Source organism: Amia ocellicauda, chromosome 14 (assembly GCF_036373705.1).
Source record: "Amia ocellicauda isolate fAmiCal2 chromosome 14, fAmiCal2.hap1, whole genome shotgun sequence".
Taxonomy (NCBI): Eukaryota; Metazoa; Chordata; class Actinopteri; order Amiiformes; family Amiidae; genus Amia; species Amia ocellicauda.
Genome location: NC_089863.1, coordinates 12,451,708 through 12,470,817, shown reverse-complemented (window position 1 = coordinate 12,470,817; position 19,110 = coordinate 12,451,708). Strand labels below are relative to the sequence as shown.

At 41.4% G+C, this 19,110-nt stretch overlaps 2 protein-coding genes across 6 annotated transcripts in view; one reads left to right on the top strand and one right to left on the bottom strand.

Moving 5' to 3' along the window:
* Positions 1-10,208, bottom strand: part of arhgef11 (Rho guanine nucleotide exchange factor (GEF) 11) — a 34,978-nt gene extending 24,770 nt beyond the window's left edge. For 3 of the 4 annotated variants that reach the window (XM_066723088.1, XM_066723091.1, XM_066723090.1), the window contains exons 1-2: positions 8,164-10,208; positions 193-207 (exon numbers count right to left, since the gene is read on the bottom strand). In XM_066723088.1, the coding sequence (XP_066579185.1) occupies positions 193-207; positions 8,164-8,198 (50 nt within the window). In that variant the 5' untranslated portion in view covers positions 8,199-10,208. The remainder of the gene's footprint in view (positions 1-192; positions 208-8,163) is intronic. The other variant, XM_066723089.1, reaches the window with a different exon arrangement.
* A 3,875-nt stretch (positions 10,209-14,083) lies between these two features.
* LOC136768733 (putative C-type lectin domain family 20 member A) lies at positions 14,084-17,777 on the top strand. 2 transcript variants are annotated; one of them, XR_010822019.1, is made up of 3 exons: positions 14,084-14,185; positions 16,042-16,085; positions 17,517-17,777. XR_010822019.1 is itself a non-coding variant. In XM_066723087.1 (2 exons), the coding sequence occupies exons 1-2, from the start codon at positions 16,957-16,959 to the stop codon at positions 17,759-17,761; spliced, it is 324 nt and encodes a 107-aa protein (XP_066579184.1). In that variant the 5' UTR covers positions 16,783-16,956; the 3' UTR covers positions 17,762-17,777. The 2 variants fall into 2 exon arrangements, 1 of the variants encoding a protein (XP_066579184.1); XM_066723087.1 differs by lacking the exons at positions 14,084-14,185; positions 16,042-16,085 and adding an exon at positions 16,783-17,035.
* Positions 17,778-19,110: the final 1,333 nt, after the last annotated feature.

The following is a 19,110-nucleotide window of genomic DNA, read 5'->3' as shown; positions in this document are numbered from 1 at the left end:
GAGAACAATTGCTCAAATAATGATGTTAGAGAGAGAGAGAAAGAGAGAAGGAAACAATGCAGAACAAGGAAGAAATGCTTTTTAAGAACAAGGCAAAGTCCGTCAGTCCCCTGTCCCCCCCCAACGTAATTGTCTGACATGCAAAAAAAAAAAGACACTGTTTATTTTGTTTTTTTACTGTTGGACACTTACCAGGCTGCGAGAGGGCTGATGGAAGGCATGAAAAGGACAGAGTAAGAGAAAGGGAGAGAGAAGGAAATAAAATACATAAAAAGGTCACAAAAAAAGGATTCACAAAACTAACAAATTGAAAAAGTGACATCAATTGTATTTGATTTTATGGTGTTATGAAAAATGCAGAGGATTGCTTCAAGCAGAGGACAACTTTTTGGCAGCATCCCGCCATACATTAGCCCAGTGGTTATCAACCTGCTCAAGCTTCAACACGGGTTAGTAACTGTGTGATGTAATACAGTGGTGCGTACAGTGAGGTCACTCTTGGTGGCTCTGCACGGCAGTGTTCAGGCTGAAGGTACCGAGTATTATTTAGCGGCGAGGCAAATTAAATCGACATACATACATTCAAGACTGGGAGGTTCAGAAAAATCTCACTATAATAAAGGAAATAAGACCAGGATTTGTTTTCATTAGGGATACGGATGAATATGTTACGGTTAAATTTTGGTTGTTTAAAGAACAGTATTTTGAGTAATTTTGCTACATTTAGCTTATAAATTAAATCATGTGATTGAATTTGGGTTACATATTAGTCCAGACTAGTGTTTGAATCCCCTTGGCTTTCATTAAGGTTTGGGGTTCTGTTTTCTATTGGATTTGGGTGCAGATTTGTGTAGACCTAGGTTTAGATTTTGGCGATGGCTAGGATTTCAGCGGTCATTCAGGCCTAAAATGGGGAAGGAAACGCACTGATGTAATATAACTGTACCGACTCTCAACTTGCCACTAAAAGCCAGAATTCAGATTCTGATTAGTCAAGTGTAAGATTAATTCATCTTCATCCCTGTATGAAGTGAAGACGTCAGCAGTTAGGTAAACTATTAGGTAAACTACTTAAAATATTTTGCAGCACACAATTCAATTAAATAAATGGGACGTGTACTTTTAAATGAGAAAAATACAATATTGAATACATGGGTACCTTCAATGTTTTGGTGTCACGTTTGTATCATGGCACAATTGTTGAGAAATGCTCAGCAGACTGAAGCAGGCCTGTACCGCACTGGACTGGAGGCACACTTCTCGTATCAGAGAACAATTAATTGTCTGGGTCTCATGGGTAATGGGGAAATTATCAATTTACTAGGTTACTAGAGAAAACGAGAAACTCTCTCCCTAGACTTGCATCAGTTTCATAAGTGCTGAGTTTTCTGCTTTAACGTGTTTGAAAATAAAATAAACAGGAACAGCATGACTGGGACCCTGCAAGGTCAGCAGTTAGCCAACCCATAAGCATAGAAATGACCACATTACTTTCTCATGTGATCCAAAAGTTACCCTTTGGTCACTACATCATTATAATCAGACAATGTAGGATGAATTTTAAATCTTATTTTATTTAAAAATTGCTGTCTCTGCAGGAGTTGCCTTTGTCTCCCCCAAGCCAACATGCATGGACGTTTCTGAAGCTCATCAAGCCTCAAAAGAGGCGTACGAAATGGAGTCACGCGACTTGGAAACCTGAATGCCTGGAAAACCAATGCCACATGTCTCAACCTGACCTCCCTTCCCAGCATCGAGAGCAGAGATGCCGAAAGTGGACTGGGGTTGTACATTGAACCTCTGCTTCTCCGCAAAAAAAAGTCACGCTTTACTAATATAAGCAGTTGGGACAGTGGTTGGTTGTTTAATCTAAGCCAAGCTTTACAAAGATGTTTTTTTCTGAAACAAACTGATAAATGGGATTGCGATCAGATTACTTTTATCTGTCTAGATCTCCAGCTATGGAATGGGGAAAGAACCACGCATAGAGGGCCGGCACGGTACGAGCTACACCGACAACACAAGCACCAACCAACACATCAGAGTGAGAACTTGTGAATCCTGACAGGCCCAAATCCAAGCAAAAATTACACCACTGGATGTGGAGAAACTGCACTTATTTCCCGGGTCGGGTGTTCATTTTAATATGCCACGGCCCTGCTCTCTCTACAGACAACCCCATCGCCCCACACACAAACACAAACACACTGTAATTTGTCTCTGAGTAGTCCACAATCCTGAGCGAACATACAAAGACCTTTGTTTTAACTACATTAATACACCAATTAATATTTGCACTATATGTAATATATAGTTTATATACAGGCCGCCATATGGTTCTTCCTTTGCTTGGCTTGTACACTGTTATGGGGGGGTTTGGTGGAGGGGGGGCAGTTGGCAAAGGAAGCTGATGATACTCCAGATGTAATCCAATAGTTTAGCTCTCTGTCTCAATGGCTGGTGGGAACAAATGACTCATAGAACCAGCTTGAAGACGTGGGGAGACTGGGAATAAACAGACAGACATGCAAGCTAATTTATATAGTAAACAAACTGATTTAGAATCAAGATCTTACCAACTCTTGTCTGGCTATCCCAGTGTCCGAAGAAGTATCTTTTTTAAATTCAAAGTGAAAATACACACCTAACGAAGAAGACACACTGAGGTGGGGAGGAATGCTAAGAAATTTAAAATATTATTATTATTATTATTAATAATGCAGGATCAGTGACATTCTGTAAAATATACGATTAGTTCTGACAGTTTATACAGTAGAGTATATCTATAATTTGCTGTCAAAAAAAGGCTTTACAGAGTCTGAAACATGGCTCTAAAATTGTTTCAGTAGCTTTTGCCACAGGTGCAATGAAAAATCCTACCTGGGCAGGTGAGAATGTCTCTTACTGGCTGATCTGGCGCCATGTGAGGAGACACACACAGGAAGATAAAGACACAGAGAGTGGGCGAAAAAGCATTGTGGGTAGAAGAGAAACAAAACAGAATCAAGACACACATGTATATATACATATATAGACCCAGAGAGAGAGACATACATACATACATACATAGATACATAGAGACAGTGATTAAACAACAAGAAGGCCTGACATCAGTCCCTGTATATCTATCCAAATTCAAGCTTCAGAATTCAGAATTTCCCTGCACCCTTCGAGTTGTAAACTAGTTTGTAAGCGGAAATGGGAGAGAAATCAGGTGTTCAATGGGTAATTTATGTTGGAAAGAAAGAAAAATTGTTGGACCAAACCCTGATGCTACATTACTACAGTAGTAACACATTACTAACTTGACACCTGAGACAGAGCTATTGGCGCACAGTAGAGAAAACTGCTTCATACTATCTGATGGCTCAGTTATGCAATCGTGACTGGCTGAAATCCTCTTTCTAGGTATGTGGACTAGAGGACAACACAAGGAAAGCAAGCCTGGATAGAGATTGATAGAAAGCACAGCTGTGAGTTTCTTGCACATTTACAAAAAAAAAAAAAAAAACATAATCAGGTGTAAACAATTGCCATAAGCACATAAGTCATCACTGAAGCGGACGAGACACAAAGCGCATACTTCTGTGGAAAACGTAATTGGTGACTGCAATTGGGGAATACTCGGCAGATAACAACAGAATCAGTTCAGGTATCTTACTGGACCTCACGTAGAAGAGAGTCTGCTTCTCGCTGTGCTGACGGAAGCGATTACGCATTTCCAGTAAGCAAAGGGTAAGTGTACATCTGCAAGAGACAAAAGTCCCTTTTCTAAACAACTAATCTAAAAACTATAAACTTCCTCTTATCGCAGTAGCACGGGCCCTGGGAAGAAAGTAATAACTTTTAAAAAGACTGCAGACTACAGCCTGCTACTCTAGATGATATATCCTGATCACATTTCTTATCGGGAAGCTGTCAAAGTGTGCGGTTACAAGCCTCACCTGTCTTGTGGAGCAACAGTGTAAGAACAGGGGTAGAAAAAAAAAAAACAGCTGTGACAACAATGTTCAAATTGAATGACTTGAAGGACTACCACTCTCACATTTATCTTTCTGTGATCGCCGTAAGATAAACCCCCAAAACACTCCTTTATGTACATGAAGGTAAAGGAAAATTAAACTGGTCTTCCCCCTTACAGTCAGAGCCTTTTAAAACAGGCACACATTGAAAACAATGTTAGTTTTGTAAAACAAATGCCAAGCTCCCTTCACCTGCCTCTCTCTACTGTTTCTTCCTCTTTTTACTTTTCTTGCAAGGGCAAGAGCCACATAGAGGAAAACGAGACCCTAAAACCCCATTCAATCAATGCTAGCTCCATGCACACATACGAGAGATGGCTCCGATTGGCAGCCCTGTCCGAAAGCGGGAAGACGGTGAGTCTCGCAAAGCCCCGAGCTAGCATCGCTGTGCAAACGCTTCAGATGCAAATGTGGCGCAGCGATCCGTTTATCTTGATGGGGTTAATGATTAAGCTCAGGTAATTCCCCTCCAGCAGCACCAGCCTTTAATCTGAGGTCTGGAAAGAAAGGAGGAAAAGCCAGCACAAGTTTCGGTTCCTGCAGAGCACGCCTCCCCCTCCCCCACCCTGTACAGTACAGAGACCATTGGGCATCTGAATTATGAGACCAAAGACAGAAGCTCCTAATATTTCTCCATGGTGGGGTCGCGTTTTTAAACATTCCTTTTTGCCCCAAAGGACCACAACCATGGTATTGCTTTGACATATAAAACTCCCATAGATGAATTCCTTACTATTATTATTTTTTGTAATAAATAAAAGCATTTGTTTATCTTTAAACATATTTGATTTGCGGTCAGACTCCACTTGCTCAATGCATTCCTTACCAATACGTCATTCAAACCTCCCCAGAGACTTTGTGGTACACCTACAGAGAGGGCCTGCGAACAAAACAAACATCTCCCATTTTTAATGTATTTTTAATGTAGCCATGGTTGTTACAGATCTCAAACTGAATAACCCAAGGCCTGACGGAGGTTAAAGGAGAAGGCCCTGGAATACATTTTTACTTGTAATTGTTTTTCTTGGCGGTCACCACAGGTTGGACGTCAGCTGCAGTGGGAGGTCTGACCTTCTGAGCTGGGTGAATCGGGGGATAGGATGGGTCTGCCCCCCATCGTTATATATATTAAAAAAAAAAAAAAAAAAAAAAAAAAAAAAAACACCAGGGAGAGGAGTTACCCCTGAGGAAACCCGTGACACCCAAAACATTTTCCCTGCCGTAACGTCATGACACATAACTTCGCCGAGTGCTTCTGGTTCTTGGTGCTTAGTGGGTGGTGGGCCTGCAGATCACCCTTTTTCTTAAAATAACTATTTTAGGCCAGAGGTCTCAACCCCATCTCTTGGGGGGCCAGCAGGCTGCTTCCATCTTTTGGTCCATCCAGTTTCCCCAGTTGCTTCAATGGTCCGATTGCCTGAATGGATTTAATACTTCCTTACACACTGAAAAATATATTGCAGGCGGTGCCTCTTGAATGATGAACAATATTTAAAAATAAAAACCATTTCAGGTTGTTTTCAGACCATAAAACAATATAAGATGCGTCTAACTGATTAAGCGAATGAGAGCTCCAGCTTGAATGGAAAACGGAGAACAAGGCGGCCCTGCGGGAACCGAGTTTCAGACACCTGTTTCAGGCCTTCTGTCTGATCCTCTGCAGCAGTTTGTCGGACACTAACTTTCTGGAAGAGCAGGATGCTTCCACAGGGGATATACGTAATGCTGCCTCTGAACGAATTCAGGCTCTAAATGGACGTGTCCTAGCCATCACCTATCACAGTGTCCTTATCATTCATCAGTGAGTTGGTCTGTATATCCAAATGTATTCATAAAACAATAAAGCAAAGTGTAACAGTGGGTAATCTCCCACTTAATGACATACTATAAATGGAAAAAGGTTGATAAATCAGTAAGTAAATAAAACATGAAAACTAAATTGTACGGCTTAAGATTAATCTTTTTAACTCATTCTTGAGAAAACAGGTACAATCTTATTTTATTTTTAATCTACTAAATCTTTGCAGATGAAACGTAAAGCATCTTTGGTATCTGTTGTCTAAAGAATAGAATGCAGACTTAAAAATAAGATGCATAATATATATATATAAAGCAATAACATGAAGCAATACAAATCAAGCTGTATTATAATCTTATGACTGCCTTCCTTTTATAGTACCGGATCTTTATCACTGCCTTACAGTAAAGAGCAGTCGAGCGGTTCCTCGACACAACCCTAGCCCCAGCCCACGTCCATCTTCTGGGAACGCTTCCCTGACCCTTTCCCGTTACAGCTGCCATCACCCACAAGAGCATTACAGCACAGGGTTAAAGACTTCATTCCCACGGACTCCTAAGGTCAGAAATGGGGTTTTCTGCTACCACACGTAGCCAAAATGCTCAACGACATAACAACAACAAAAAGCATGTGAAATAAATGTAAACTATGAAACACAGCCAAAAAGGCGATGGTGGCACAAAGTAGTTTTGTTTTTATTCATTGAATGCACTTAGGACTGTGTAGGGATGCTAACTGGCCAATCTCACTTTAAAACCTCACCCCCTTCCACCAGACAACTGCTCAGGACTGAAAGGACTGGGGGGCAGAACCAAAGTTAATATTTTGCCCCACTGCGGGAACTGTAAAGCAGAATGAAAACTGGGAGAGATTCAGGAAGTAACTACAACAGGTGACACAATAAACATTACAAAAAACAAATGAGCAATTGCATTTGGTTAACAGGAGGAATTTAAATGGACTTGTAATTCCTGTTGCAAAGATGACAAGTTATTCCAGGTGCAATTAGCCAACTAAGACTTTAATTTGAAAGCCGTTTTGGCATTCGATCAAGGCCGAGCAAATTCAAAGTCGAAACGAAAGTGTGATTGTGCAGGTTTCTCTCCCTCTCTGACCCAATATTCACCACCATGAAACCTAACAATCGTCCTGTGCAGTTTGGCCTCTCCATTTCACATTTCGTACTTCCTTCTCCTCGATGCTTCATAGGAATTTGAAACTTTTGTTTTTAAACCACCTGGACACACCAGTTAGCCGAACCAGGTGACAAATGCCAAGAATTCCCAGAATGCAGCAACAGGAAACCTATCAGCTGTTGTCTTAGTCTGTTTGTGTCAAAACATCCGTAAATGTTACCACAAGGAAGACATCAAAAAGGCTTATTAACTCACTCATACCTACTTTCCCTTGATGTGCAAACATTTCTAGGCTGCCTATTAATCTTGGGTAAAGTGATAAATAATCATATGAGGGGACACCAGAAAAAACAGCCTTAGGTTTATACATAAGAGAAATCTGTTGAACAAAGGATAAACACAGCCTGGACACATCAAGGCCAACTAATTCTCATGCAGGACGAAGTGTATGAATTAGTGGCTGAATAAAACTGACCAGAGCACTGTAATCACTGTGGGACATAACGAGCAGAAAACCCTGCTTCTCCTCAGCCTGAATTGCAATGACCAGACAGCCCACTTCAAGGAAGGATACAACTGTCAAGGAGCAGTACATTTTTTTTTTTTTTTTTTACAGGATCCAATGCTGACGTCAATGGGGATGTGCACACAAGCGGAAGTCACACATCCGCAACCCCCGCTCTAATACGAGACGTTAGGCCATTCCTGGGCTATGTCAACTCTTTATTTTTTCCCCTCTTTGTACAGAACAGTAGGGGGTTCCTAGAGGCTCAAATGATAATTCAGATGTAATTGATGGAAGTTAAATTAAAATAGGACTACCATGCACACCTGCCACAAACCACCAAGACTACAACAAGTTCATATCAATCATCAGCAACATCCACTGCATTTATGGATTTATTGAGGGGGGGTAAAATATTGTATAATTCTGTAAGAAGTGAATATGTCTGAATGTGTGTATTAGAGAGGTTAACACACACACACACACACACACACAGGAAGTTTGGAGTTCATGAAACTTACCCTGACTGGCTTCAGCTCTTTCAACCTTTCAGCACTTTTTTGCACAAATCAGATCTTGGACAAGTCAATGGGAATACTAATTGAACACATCAAATAAAAAATAATTAAAAAAGAAGAAAAACTCAGAATGGGGGGGGAGACTAGTCATGGATATATGCATGCACCATCTGATGAACCTTACCTGTCCAGAGCCGACGTGGGAGTTCGAAGGCTCATAGCTATAGTCCGGTTATGTCCAATGTAGCCAGTGTCCTTGTTTCGAGTCCAAACCCAATAGGAAAAATGTTTCAATGTATCTGGGATAGGTTCTTGTGAGGTGGGTCAGGATGCTAAAATTAGAGTCATTTTGCTTTTCTTGTGCAGTTAGTCTCCCCAAATAAAGTGCAAACAACTTTTCTTTCCTTGTCTTCGAAAGTCTTCAAAAACAAAAGTCAGTATGTATATGTTCAGCTATATTTCCCAACTGTCCGAAGTAACAGAAATCCAAGCCAAGAAAGATGGTGTCACCAAAAAACAGTGGCAAGTAAACACTTCCTTTTGTTTTGATCCTTTTGTATCATTTCCATCTCCCTTGTAGCATTTAAAACATGTATATAAAACATAAATAAATAAGCAACTAAACAAATTAGCTGGAAAAAATTAAAATAAAATAAAACCCCTATGTTTGACTGCACAACTCACTTGAATACGAAGTCAAATATCGCCCGTTTCAAAACTTTGTTGCAGCACCACTCCTCAAAGCACTGCCAGGGTGTGCAGATTTAGTTTCATTTTAAACAGTCTGCACCATTTCCAAGCATCAACATTTCCCCCAAACCGTGCAATCCTGGCTTTTTTTCTCTGGCGGCATGTGTGCACAGATTTAACACCCCATTTCTACTGGGATCCCCACCCTGCGATGCATGTCACTGGAGCGAATGGGAAAAGCTTCCTCCTCACCCATTGTCAATGTTTAGACTAGGAAACGGATCAGTTGGTCCAGTCACCGTGTTATCAGTGGAAAATATGGTTATCAATGATTCATAACTTTCTCTCTTTGCTTGCAACAAATGCAGCTGCAACTTGCCTGGCTGTAAACTTCAAATTACATCAGATCGGTGCGGTTAATCCCCAGGGGTAACAATTGGTGTTAGTGCTAAAATTAGAGGTGTCTCAGCTGCAGCATTGTGATTATTCCAGTATAGCAGGAGCTAAGGACACTGACAGCACCATGTAGCTCCCATTCAATCAACCCATGGGCTGTATATCAATGTAGCATGGAAACTAGCGGCAGTGGGATACAATAGACGATCCACTGTAATAATAACAATTAAAAATAGCTAGTTGGTCAGTCTTCAAAGTCTCAATAACAGCAATAACTATATGCTTCATTGCAGAATAACCCTTTCATTGTTTGCAAGCAAAACACGACATGCACGCGAATGATGTCAGTAAATGCAATGCTTATTTCTGTTTTCCAGTTTCGCCTTTATGTCGGTAATATAATCAAATCTAAAGCAGTGCATTCAGCGACACAACACAGCAGGTGCGTGCACACCACACAATTGTGTTTCTGCCACAAAAACCACTTCAAAACACCCACTGTATCCCATAATATCCCGACGCGCACAGGTTACACCGCAGGAGAGATCAAAAGAGAGCAGGCGCTTGTGGATCCTTTTTATGTTTTAAATAAAGAAACGGTCTATAAAGATCCCCGGCCTATACAAACACCATCTACACACAATGCGCTTCTCACTCCCCAATGCGTATTATTTTATTTATTTATTTTGTCCTTCCCTTGTTCCGAAAAACACGACCGCAATTCCAGTTTCCGGCGCCCAGGCCTATCCCCGCTCTCGGGTTCCCAGTGCCGCCGCCTGGGGCCTCCTCCCTGCCGGGCGCGAACCCACGCCGACGCCGGGGATCGCGGCGCCGCCTCCGCTTTCGAAACTAGTTTAAAATAAAAATAATCTAAGGGAATTGGTAGAAAGATGCCCAAATCTCCTGCCAGATGCCAGGTGTACATCCATACGATTATCCGATGCTCATCGTGAAGCCCATTTTCCCAGCCAGCCCTTCATATCGTTATTCGTTGTGCTGGTGTTTTGACTCCATCCCGGCGGTGCCTTTTTATTCCGTTTGTTTTTATTTTGATCCCTCTGCAAATCTCGGCTTTCCCAGGGATTACAATCCGAAACTGCACCGCCGCGCTGCTCCTTTGCGACACTGGCAGCGCAGAGCAGAGCCGCCCGCCTCGGCGACCCGCCTCCGCCATCTGCCGGCCTGCGCTGCACCTGCACCGTGTGAGAGCAGAGGTACTGGAGCAGCAGCCCTGGGATTTGAGCCTGCAGTTTTCAATATTTACAACATAACAAAGTTTACAAACAAGAGGAGGCCATTAATATCTAAGTGATCCAAGGATCCTATCCAGTCTATTTTTAAATGTTCCCAAATTTTCAGCTTCTACCACATCGCTGTGTAGTTTATTCCAGATTGTGATGCCTCTCTGTGTGAAGAAGTGTCTCCTGTTTTCTGTCTTGAATGCCTTGAAGCCCAATTTCCATTTGTGTCCCCGGGTGCGTGTGTCCCTGCTGATCTGGAAAAGCTCCTCTGGTTTGATGTGGTCGATGCCTTTCATGATTTTGAAGACTTGAATCAAGTCCCCACATAGTCTCCTCTGTTCCAGGGTGAAAAGGTTCAGTTCCTCAGTCTCTCAGTAGGACTTTCCCTTCAGACCTGGAATAAGTCTGGTTGCTCTCCTCTGAACTGCCTCTAGAGCAGCGATATCTTTCTTGAAGTGTGGAGCCCAGAACTGTCCACAGTATCCAGATGAGCTCTAACTAGCGCATTGTACAGTCTGAACATCACTGCCCTTGTTCTCAATTCTACACTTTTGACAATATACCCTAACATCCTGTTTACCTTTTTTATTGCTTCCCCACATTGTTTGGATGGAGAAAGTGAGGAGTCCACATAGACTCCTAGGTCTTTCTCATGCGTTACTTCAGATCTAGATCTGTACCTCCCATAGTGTAATTATAGTGGACATTTTTGTTACCTGCATGTAATACCTTGCACTTGTACACATTGAATTTCATCTGCCAGGTGTCGGCCAACAACTGAATATTATCTAAGTCCCTCTGAATAGCCTGTGCTGCCGAGATTGTATCTGCTGAGCCATCTATTTTTTGACAAGTTTGCTAACTATCCCAGAGTCCAGACCAGCTTAGGAGGACCTAGGTTCACAGCAAAGGCAAAGTCAAAGGATGGGCAGAAGGGTCAAGGGCCGCCAAACAGGTTAGTAGAGGCAATCCAGAAATGTGGTCAGATTAACAGGCGTAGGGTCTGAGGTCAGGCGAACAGAACTAGACGGGAGATCCGTGAATCACAGGTCAACAAAGGGGAAAGCTGAGGCAATTGCAGGAGAAAACAGGCTTGATAAAGTTGCCCAATAACCAATAATACTGCATCTCACACACACACACAGAAGAAAATGAAAAAAAGGATAAAACTAAAATCCCTGTGGTAAAAAAATGTACTTTGCACTTCTTTACAGAGTCATACGTAGGGTAACCACTGCCAGTCTATTACAAACCACATCACAGAAGCTAAAATTTAAACCACTATTTTGTTTCCTGACATAAAAAAGGGGTGAGGGATTTCCAGATGTCGTTTTGTATCTGAATAAAAATGTAAAAAAATGTATTTAAAATATATAGTATATTCTGTAATCTAGTATATTATCCATGGTATTACTCATTTGTGTCATACCTGTGTCACGACCACTTATACTTTATCACCACTGTATATCGCCCTTCCTTGCCGCACATTTCTCCCAACTCCCTTCATTCACTCAGCATTCCCAAATTGCTCGTGCACGCCTGCAATCACTCACTGCTCCCATTCGCCCTGCACCTCCCTGTATAAACCCCTCACTGAATCCCAGGCTTTGCAAAGTTTTGTCAGTTTGCACTACACTTCCGAGCAGTCTCCCCATGTCTTGTTATTGCCTTATATACTCAGCAAAAAAAGAAACGTCCTCTCACGTTCAGCTGCTTTTATTTTCAGCAAACTTAACATGTAAATATTTGTTTGAACATAAAAAGATTCAACAACTAAGACATAAACTGAACAAGTTTCACAGACATGTGACTAACATAACTGGAATAATGTGTCCCTGACATTGGGGGGGTCAAAATCAAAAGTAACAGTCAGTATCTGCTGTGGCCACCAGCTGCATTAAGTCCTGCAGTGCATCTCTTCCTCATGGACTGACCCAGATTTGCCAGTTCTTGCTGTGAGATGTTACCCCACTCTTCCACCAAGGCACTTGCAAGTTCCCGGGCATTTCTGGGGGGAATGGCCCTAGCCCTCACCCTCCAGTCCAACAGGTCTCAGACGTGCTCAATGGGATTGAGATCTGGGCTCTTCCCTGGCCGTGGCAGAAGGTGGGTTTGTCCGGCAACAACTCTTCCCCACGATAATTCGCATCATACATTCTTCACTTGAGCATTTGTAACCAAGAGTGCATTAATTTACTGTAGAGACATAGAATACATAGAGATAGGCTATATCAATATATATGCACACATATATATATCATGATTCTTTTCTTAATTGATACATTCATTTGAGACTATAACTCCAGTAATTCTGTCATATACAACTAATCAGGACAGTTGGCTGTGGTGGCTGTAGGCTACTTAAATCAGGTTTGAAATTAAGGTACACCCTGGACAGGATACTAGTTTACCAGTCCATTGCAGGCCAGCACACACCACACTTATACAAATGCAGCCAGGGGGAGAATCTGCATAGGCCACAGAGGCAGACATCCCAGGCCAGAATTGAACCCAGGTCCCAATAGCTGTGAGGCAGCAGCACTAATCACTGCTCTGCCCTGCCAGCCTCAGGCTTACCCCCTCAATGTAAAAGGCAGAGCAGGTCATTATTGTCATTTCAGATATTTTACTTTACGCTTCCATTATTCTTCAAAACATGTTGTTTAGACTACAGTTAATTATACGTCATTACCTTCTGACCACAGATTCAGTTGCTCTTCCTTTTTTACTATGAATCATTATTTTCCTTATTTCATATAAATGAGTCACATTGTGACTGCTGCAGCATTGGATCTTAGATGATTTCTGTTTTTATTACCTGTTTGTTCTTGTGAGTGTACTGCATATGTTTTATCACTTGTGTTTTTGTTGTTGCTGTTGTAGTAAATCACTTTGAAAGTTGTGCCTGCTTTTAAAGGGGCTTTGTAAAATATAGTTGTTGTCTTGTATTATTATTTATAAGTATTCATGATTAGTAGTTAAGTAGTTATGTGCTGCACAAATTGAAATCTCTACAGAGATCTAGGGTGAGTCTACAGTATTCAGGGTCTCTATCCCCGCCTGCTGGTAGGTGAAAGAATGTCAACTATGTTAGAAAAGGTGATGTTAATTTGAGAGGAAGTGAAGGATAGTGTATTATCAGATTGTGTGTAGGTTTAATGCCACTACTGCTTGATTGTGCAGCAGATTTAGTTATGTCAAACTACACACTTCACTGTGCTTGGTACCCATAAGCACAGTGAAGTATGTATTGTGACATTTTACTTCAATTCATTGTTCAATTAAGTAATTGAGAGCTTAGTTGGAACAAAAAAAAAAGCATGGTGGGGGGGGTCCTCCAGGAACAGGGTTGAGAACTACTGCCATAAGCTATAAAAATACATTTTGTAATATAAATATTGTTATGCTATTGTTTTAAAGCACAGTTTAGGGTTTTAAGTCTACTATTAAGCCTATATAATTCGTTTTCAGCTGCATATTTTACATGTATTTATTTATTAGTCACTTAACTGGCTTTCATATATTGTCTTCGCCAGTGACTTCCACTGTCTACAGATGCCTATGTTATCTGTGTTGCATAGCACTGGCCTAGGTACTGGCCCTGGTTGTCACGGCCTGGAGACAAGGACAAAACAAACCCCTGCTCCAGAGAGCAACCAGCTTTGCATTGCTCCTGACATCCAGTAAACTCAGGTATCAGGGTGTTTGCATGGCAGGCATCCAGCTTCCTCTTCCTATAGCGCTGGGTCTCCTAGCATCGGGCCAGACAGCCAGGGAAACAGCACCCTGACCGCACCATATCCTCGGTGTGCATCGGACAAGATTGGGCCTGTCAATCTGAGTGTAATTGAGTGACTGTGGCTCAAACCAAGCAAATATGTAATATTCAGATACTGTACGGTACAAATGTGTGATTGTAATATTTATTTGCCACAATTGGCCACTTTTTTGTATTTAAATATGCAATAGGGATATATTTTGTTTCAGTCTGTATTCCATATTTAAAGTATATTTATATATTTTGTAAGAATTTGTAGTATTGATACAAATGATACAAAACTATAATGAAAAGATTTCTAACCATATTTATAATTATGAATTAATGCCTTGTACATTTTCAAACTATAACATACATCTTTGGGTTATGGACTTAAATATATTTAAAATACATTCCATATATTTCCATATATATTCCGATTTTGGCATACGGAAAATAGTTTCTATGATATATGAAAAGTGTGTGTGTGTATAGGGGTGTTGGGAGTGGAGGTAAGAAATCTGTTTCAGTGTTTTCTTTTTACTTTCCTTTAAATTATAACATACTACTAGAGGATAATTTTTTGACAGTCATAGTTGATTCATTGGCTGTGCAGATTGCACATTGATGCTCATTTCCTTATTCAGATAGACTCTGCAGCTCCCAGAGAGATAAGATTAGTATTAGGTATCAATTAATTAATTAGGTATTGATTAGTATCAGGCAAGTCTGTGAATAAGTCAGCAAAACTATTTCTGCACATTTTCTCTAGGTCTCCATGACTATAGTGTAAGGAAGGGGGGCGGTGGTTATAGTCACTATGTGCGTCACGGCTCCTTTTAGTTTGAACTTTTAGTTTGTGTTCAGCTTGGCGGGGGCAGTCGTCCGTGCTCCAAGAAAGTAGTTAGTCCTTTAAAAGTCAGAAGAGTTCAACAAACAAGAATCACACAGTGAGAGTGAACTAACTAGGCAAATCTGATAGATGGAGAGAGAGATACAGACAAATGATATGTTGATGTTTACCAAAACTGTAAACTATTTTCCTGCATTATTTGGTAAACGAGGAAAACGGCCTGCTTACTAATCTGTAAGCAAAAGTTGTTGTTTATTTACATGCAATTTGGTAAGTTTGGAATCTGCCATTCCTGAAACAAGCTTGAGGCAAGCCTGGTTATTTAATAGGAAATGCAAATGTCCCTTTCCAAAGCTATAACACAGGGTATTAAGGACTGAAATCTCCTCTCAGTCTTGCCTTGTTGTTGTTGTTGTTGTTGTTTGCAGGCTGGATATTCAGGCAGCAACTGATTTGAATATAATTTGATTTGTATCTTCCAGTGTCTCCAATAATAGAGCTTTAGAAACAAAGGAGCATTGAACAAATGCCGATTAAGAAAAATAACAATTCAATTCTGAACCTTCTTTTGCCACACATATTACAAATTAACAGAATACTCCAAAATACCTAATTGCGAGGGAAACATAGTCAGGTAATTAGAGTAAGTGAATGTATCTTTGAAATGTATTTCATCACATGTACAAATGCATGGAAAGAACATATTTTGAAAGCACAAACACTAACACATTATACTGTGAGAAGCTTTTTCTTTATATTTCACTTTTTCTTTTGGGAAATATTGGGCTTACAGTTACTGACTCAAATAAACAATTTGACAGTTAATGTACTAAGTATCATTAACATGTTTAAGATTGTAGGGCATTATAATTTATGTTACTTTCTATACTTATGCAGTTGATGCACTCTATGTACCTCTTAGACTCGATTACAAGAAAATGCAAAATTTTGTCATCGTTAAGGGCTAATGATTTCATGCTTTTACATTTCTTGCAATGCTCTACTGCATCACAAGTAGACAGAGACGGGGAGAGGAAGAGAGACAGGAAATAACTCAAGGTTCACTAGGTCAGTGTGTGATAAACAGGTGATTAATGTCTTCTATTTCTTTCGGTTGCTTTTCAGCTTGCAGTGCACCATTATCGATAAGGCAGTCCTCTTGCTCTGTGGTGAGTTCTATGTGGAATTGCTGTTGCATCTCTTTGTTTTGCTATTGCATATCAGAATAACAGGATAAACACAGGAGAGGTTTGAAAAAGCTGAATGAGCTGGCCACTCAGGTCAATAAGGTTATTCACAACCAATAAACACCTTGAGCTCTGACCCAGCTGTGTGAAGGCTTGCACAAATTCAACACAATGTTCAGTAACGACATTGATTAATCTCGATAATACTTTCACACAGAAAACGCATAGCGCACGCAGTGGAGCTAGGGTAGTGGAGAGAGGAGTCAGGCTGCCCTCATTGATCTCACCCTACCGCTCACAGGCCCACAGTAAGCCATAGGGGGTCGCTATTGCTCAGCAAGCCAAGCTAAGCTCGCGCCAACTTCAGGGCGCCCATCCGTTGCAGTTCTTGGCTAGTTTTGCATGGCGAATCCTGATCAGGGTGGGCAACAAAATTTCAACCTATGAAGCCTGTTATGGGATTTGTATGTCTGATTTCACTGTGGCAGGGGCTTGTACCAGCTCTGTCTGTCCTATTCAAAAGGCTAGCCTATGTAACCATCTTGCCTCATGATCCTCAGGGATCTGTGCAGTCGCTGAATGCAACACCCGAGAGTACTATTACGTGGACCGGCTAATGAGCTGGAGTGCAGCCCAGACCTACTGCAGAAAGACCTACACCGACCTGGTCCCTGTTAAGAACCATGAAGTTACTACAGAGCTCTTGAAGAGATCAAGTAACACTAAAGAAACAATTGCTTGGATAGGACTGAAAAGGGTGCAACAAAACTGGGTGTGGTCTGACGGGGATAGCTCAAAGTTTGCCAACTGGCTCCCTTACCAACCGATCTTGGATCTTGACGATTGTGTGCTGATGTCCCTTGACCAACTGCAAGGAGGCAAATGGAAGAATTGGCCGTGCATCCAGCCAGCTTCTTTCTTCTGCTCTGCCAGTGAGAACTTCTCGTTGTTGGCCGTTGTCTGATAGAGTGCGATCTCCAACATGTGGTAGAGAATTTTTTTTTTTTTTTTAAAAGGCTCCGCATCGCTCTGTGACAGCTGCTGGTCAGGTTTTTATGATGATTGGCTGAGGAGGTAATGGGGGGTGACCTGCAGCTCTACCATTCCATCAACCAAGCCAGTTGAGGGAGACTGAGTTGAAGTCAAAGTGTTAAATAATTTCTAAGGTGGTTGTGCAGCCCAGACCCCATAATTTCCAAATTATTATATGCAGTTTTGGTAAAGGAAAAAAAAACAGATCTCACAACTAGCCTTAAAGTTGTAAAATTCTTACAGCCCATTGGTCCCACAGGAGTGGAGAACTGTGATTGTTTCTTGACCTATTAAAGGTTAGGTGTGACAGGTCAGGGTTGCCTTTGGATAAATGTCAGTGCTCTTTCACAATCTCCTGGGTCTCATCTTCTGTTTTTCCAGAGGAGCGCAACATCACCCTGGTGAAGCTGAACAGGACATGGGAGGAAGCACAGGACTACTGCCGATCTCACCACACTGACCTCGCCAGTATCCTCTCAGAGAGGGACCAGTACCACGCATTCTGGGAGTCTGAAGATGCCCAGTCGTCCCATGTGTGGCTGGGCCTGCGACTCAGCCTTGTAACGGGCTCCTGGTTCTGGGTGAACAGGGAGCCCCGGGGGCTGGGCTGGGAGATCCTGTGGTGAGAGGATAAACTTCATCTGCTACACAGCCTGTGCTCCTTAAACGCAATCTTCGATAGAGTTCCACTGGGGTTTCAATAATATAGAGATTGTAGTCACTAGTGAAGTAAAGTGCCATTTAAGCAAAACAAAAATGTCTGTCTGTGAAGTGTGCAGATCAGGAAACAGTGGGGGGTGCGTTAGACAGAATCAAACCACACTGCTAACCACTCCTTAAAACGATACTGAGTAAATAGTATGTTTGGACTCCTATTGTAGGTTCACTGTACATTTTCCTATCTGCAATATTCACTTTTAGTGCTGATTTGGCAGATTAAACTCTTTGCATCTTCAGATGTCGATGTGAAAGAAAAAATCTAAAATATACAAGCACTCAGCTGGTGACACTGAGGGAGAGGATGGGAAAGAGGAAAACAGCTGCAGAAATGGCAAGCAATGCCATTCAAACCCCAATCCCTCCTCATCCTTCACGGTGGGATTTCTCCAGTGCAGCTGCAGCAGAACAGCACCAGCGAAACAGTAGTTAAACTGCTTGCATCTCAAGGGCAAGCCCAGACCTTCATTCTTGTTCCACTAATAAGATTAATTATTTTTTCGATCTTTCTTTATAAAAAAATAACATAAAGTAAAAAAGTAACGACCACAGAGATTTAAAAATGTTCTCTTTGTGTCTGATATTGAATTGTTCCCGATTTTGATGCATATAGATATCATAAATAAAGAAGTTACTGAACAGAAGAAAATAACGTAGTGATGGACGATTGTCATTTTGCAGGGGTGCTTAAATACTACAACATTTATCAAATGTGATGGTAAACGTAGGTTTAAAACATTTCAAAGAAATACTGGTTGTGACACCTGAACACGTGAGTTTGCATTCAATGTATTTTGGTGGTTTGTTTTTTCCTAGTGTGAGTTAATACATTAAATGGTACTTTCTATGCACTGCCTCTCATTTCACTTCCACAAATACCTCCGCACAGTGGGTGTGCCATTCCCAGAAGGACTATTTCTACGAGTCACAGAAAGTATAACACAGGTGTGCTACGTTACCTGTCCAATGTTTTCCTCGGTTACCAGGTGGATTGCTGTAATGCATTGTTTTTGGGACGGAAAAGGACAACAGGAATGTTGGCTGGCTGGTTGCACTGAGACTCTGGAAGCAGATACAGCCATGCATGTTGTCAGTTTTCCATCATAAAGATTTCTCTGAAGAAATGAAGCATGCCTCTGGTCTTCTGGAGTCATCCCAACTGGCTGATAAGTAATTCTGGTTCCCCATGTGCAATGATGTTATCATGTTATCAAATCCAAGAGGATGAACAGGACCCTAAGATAATGTACCGGGTGTC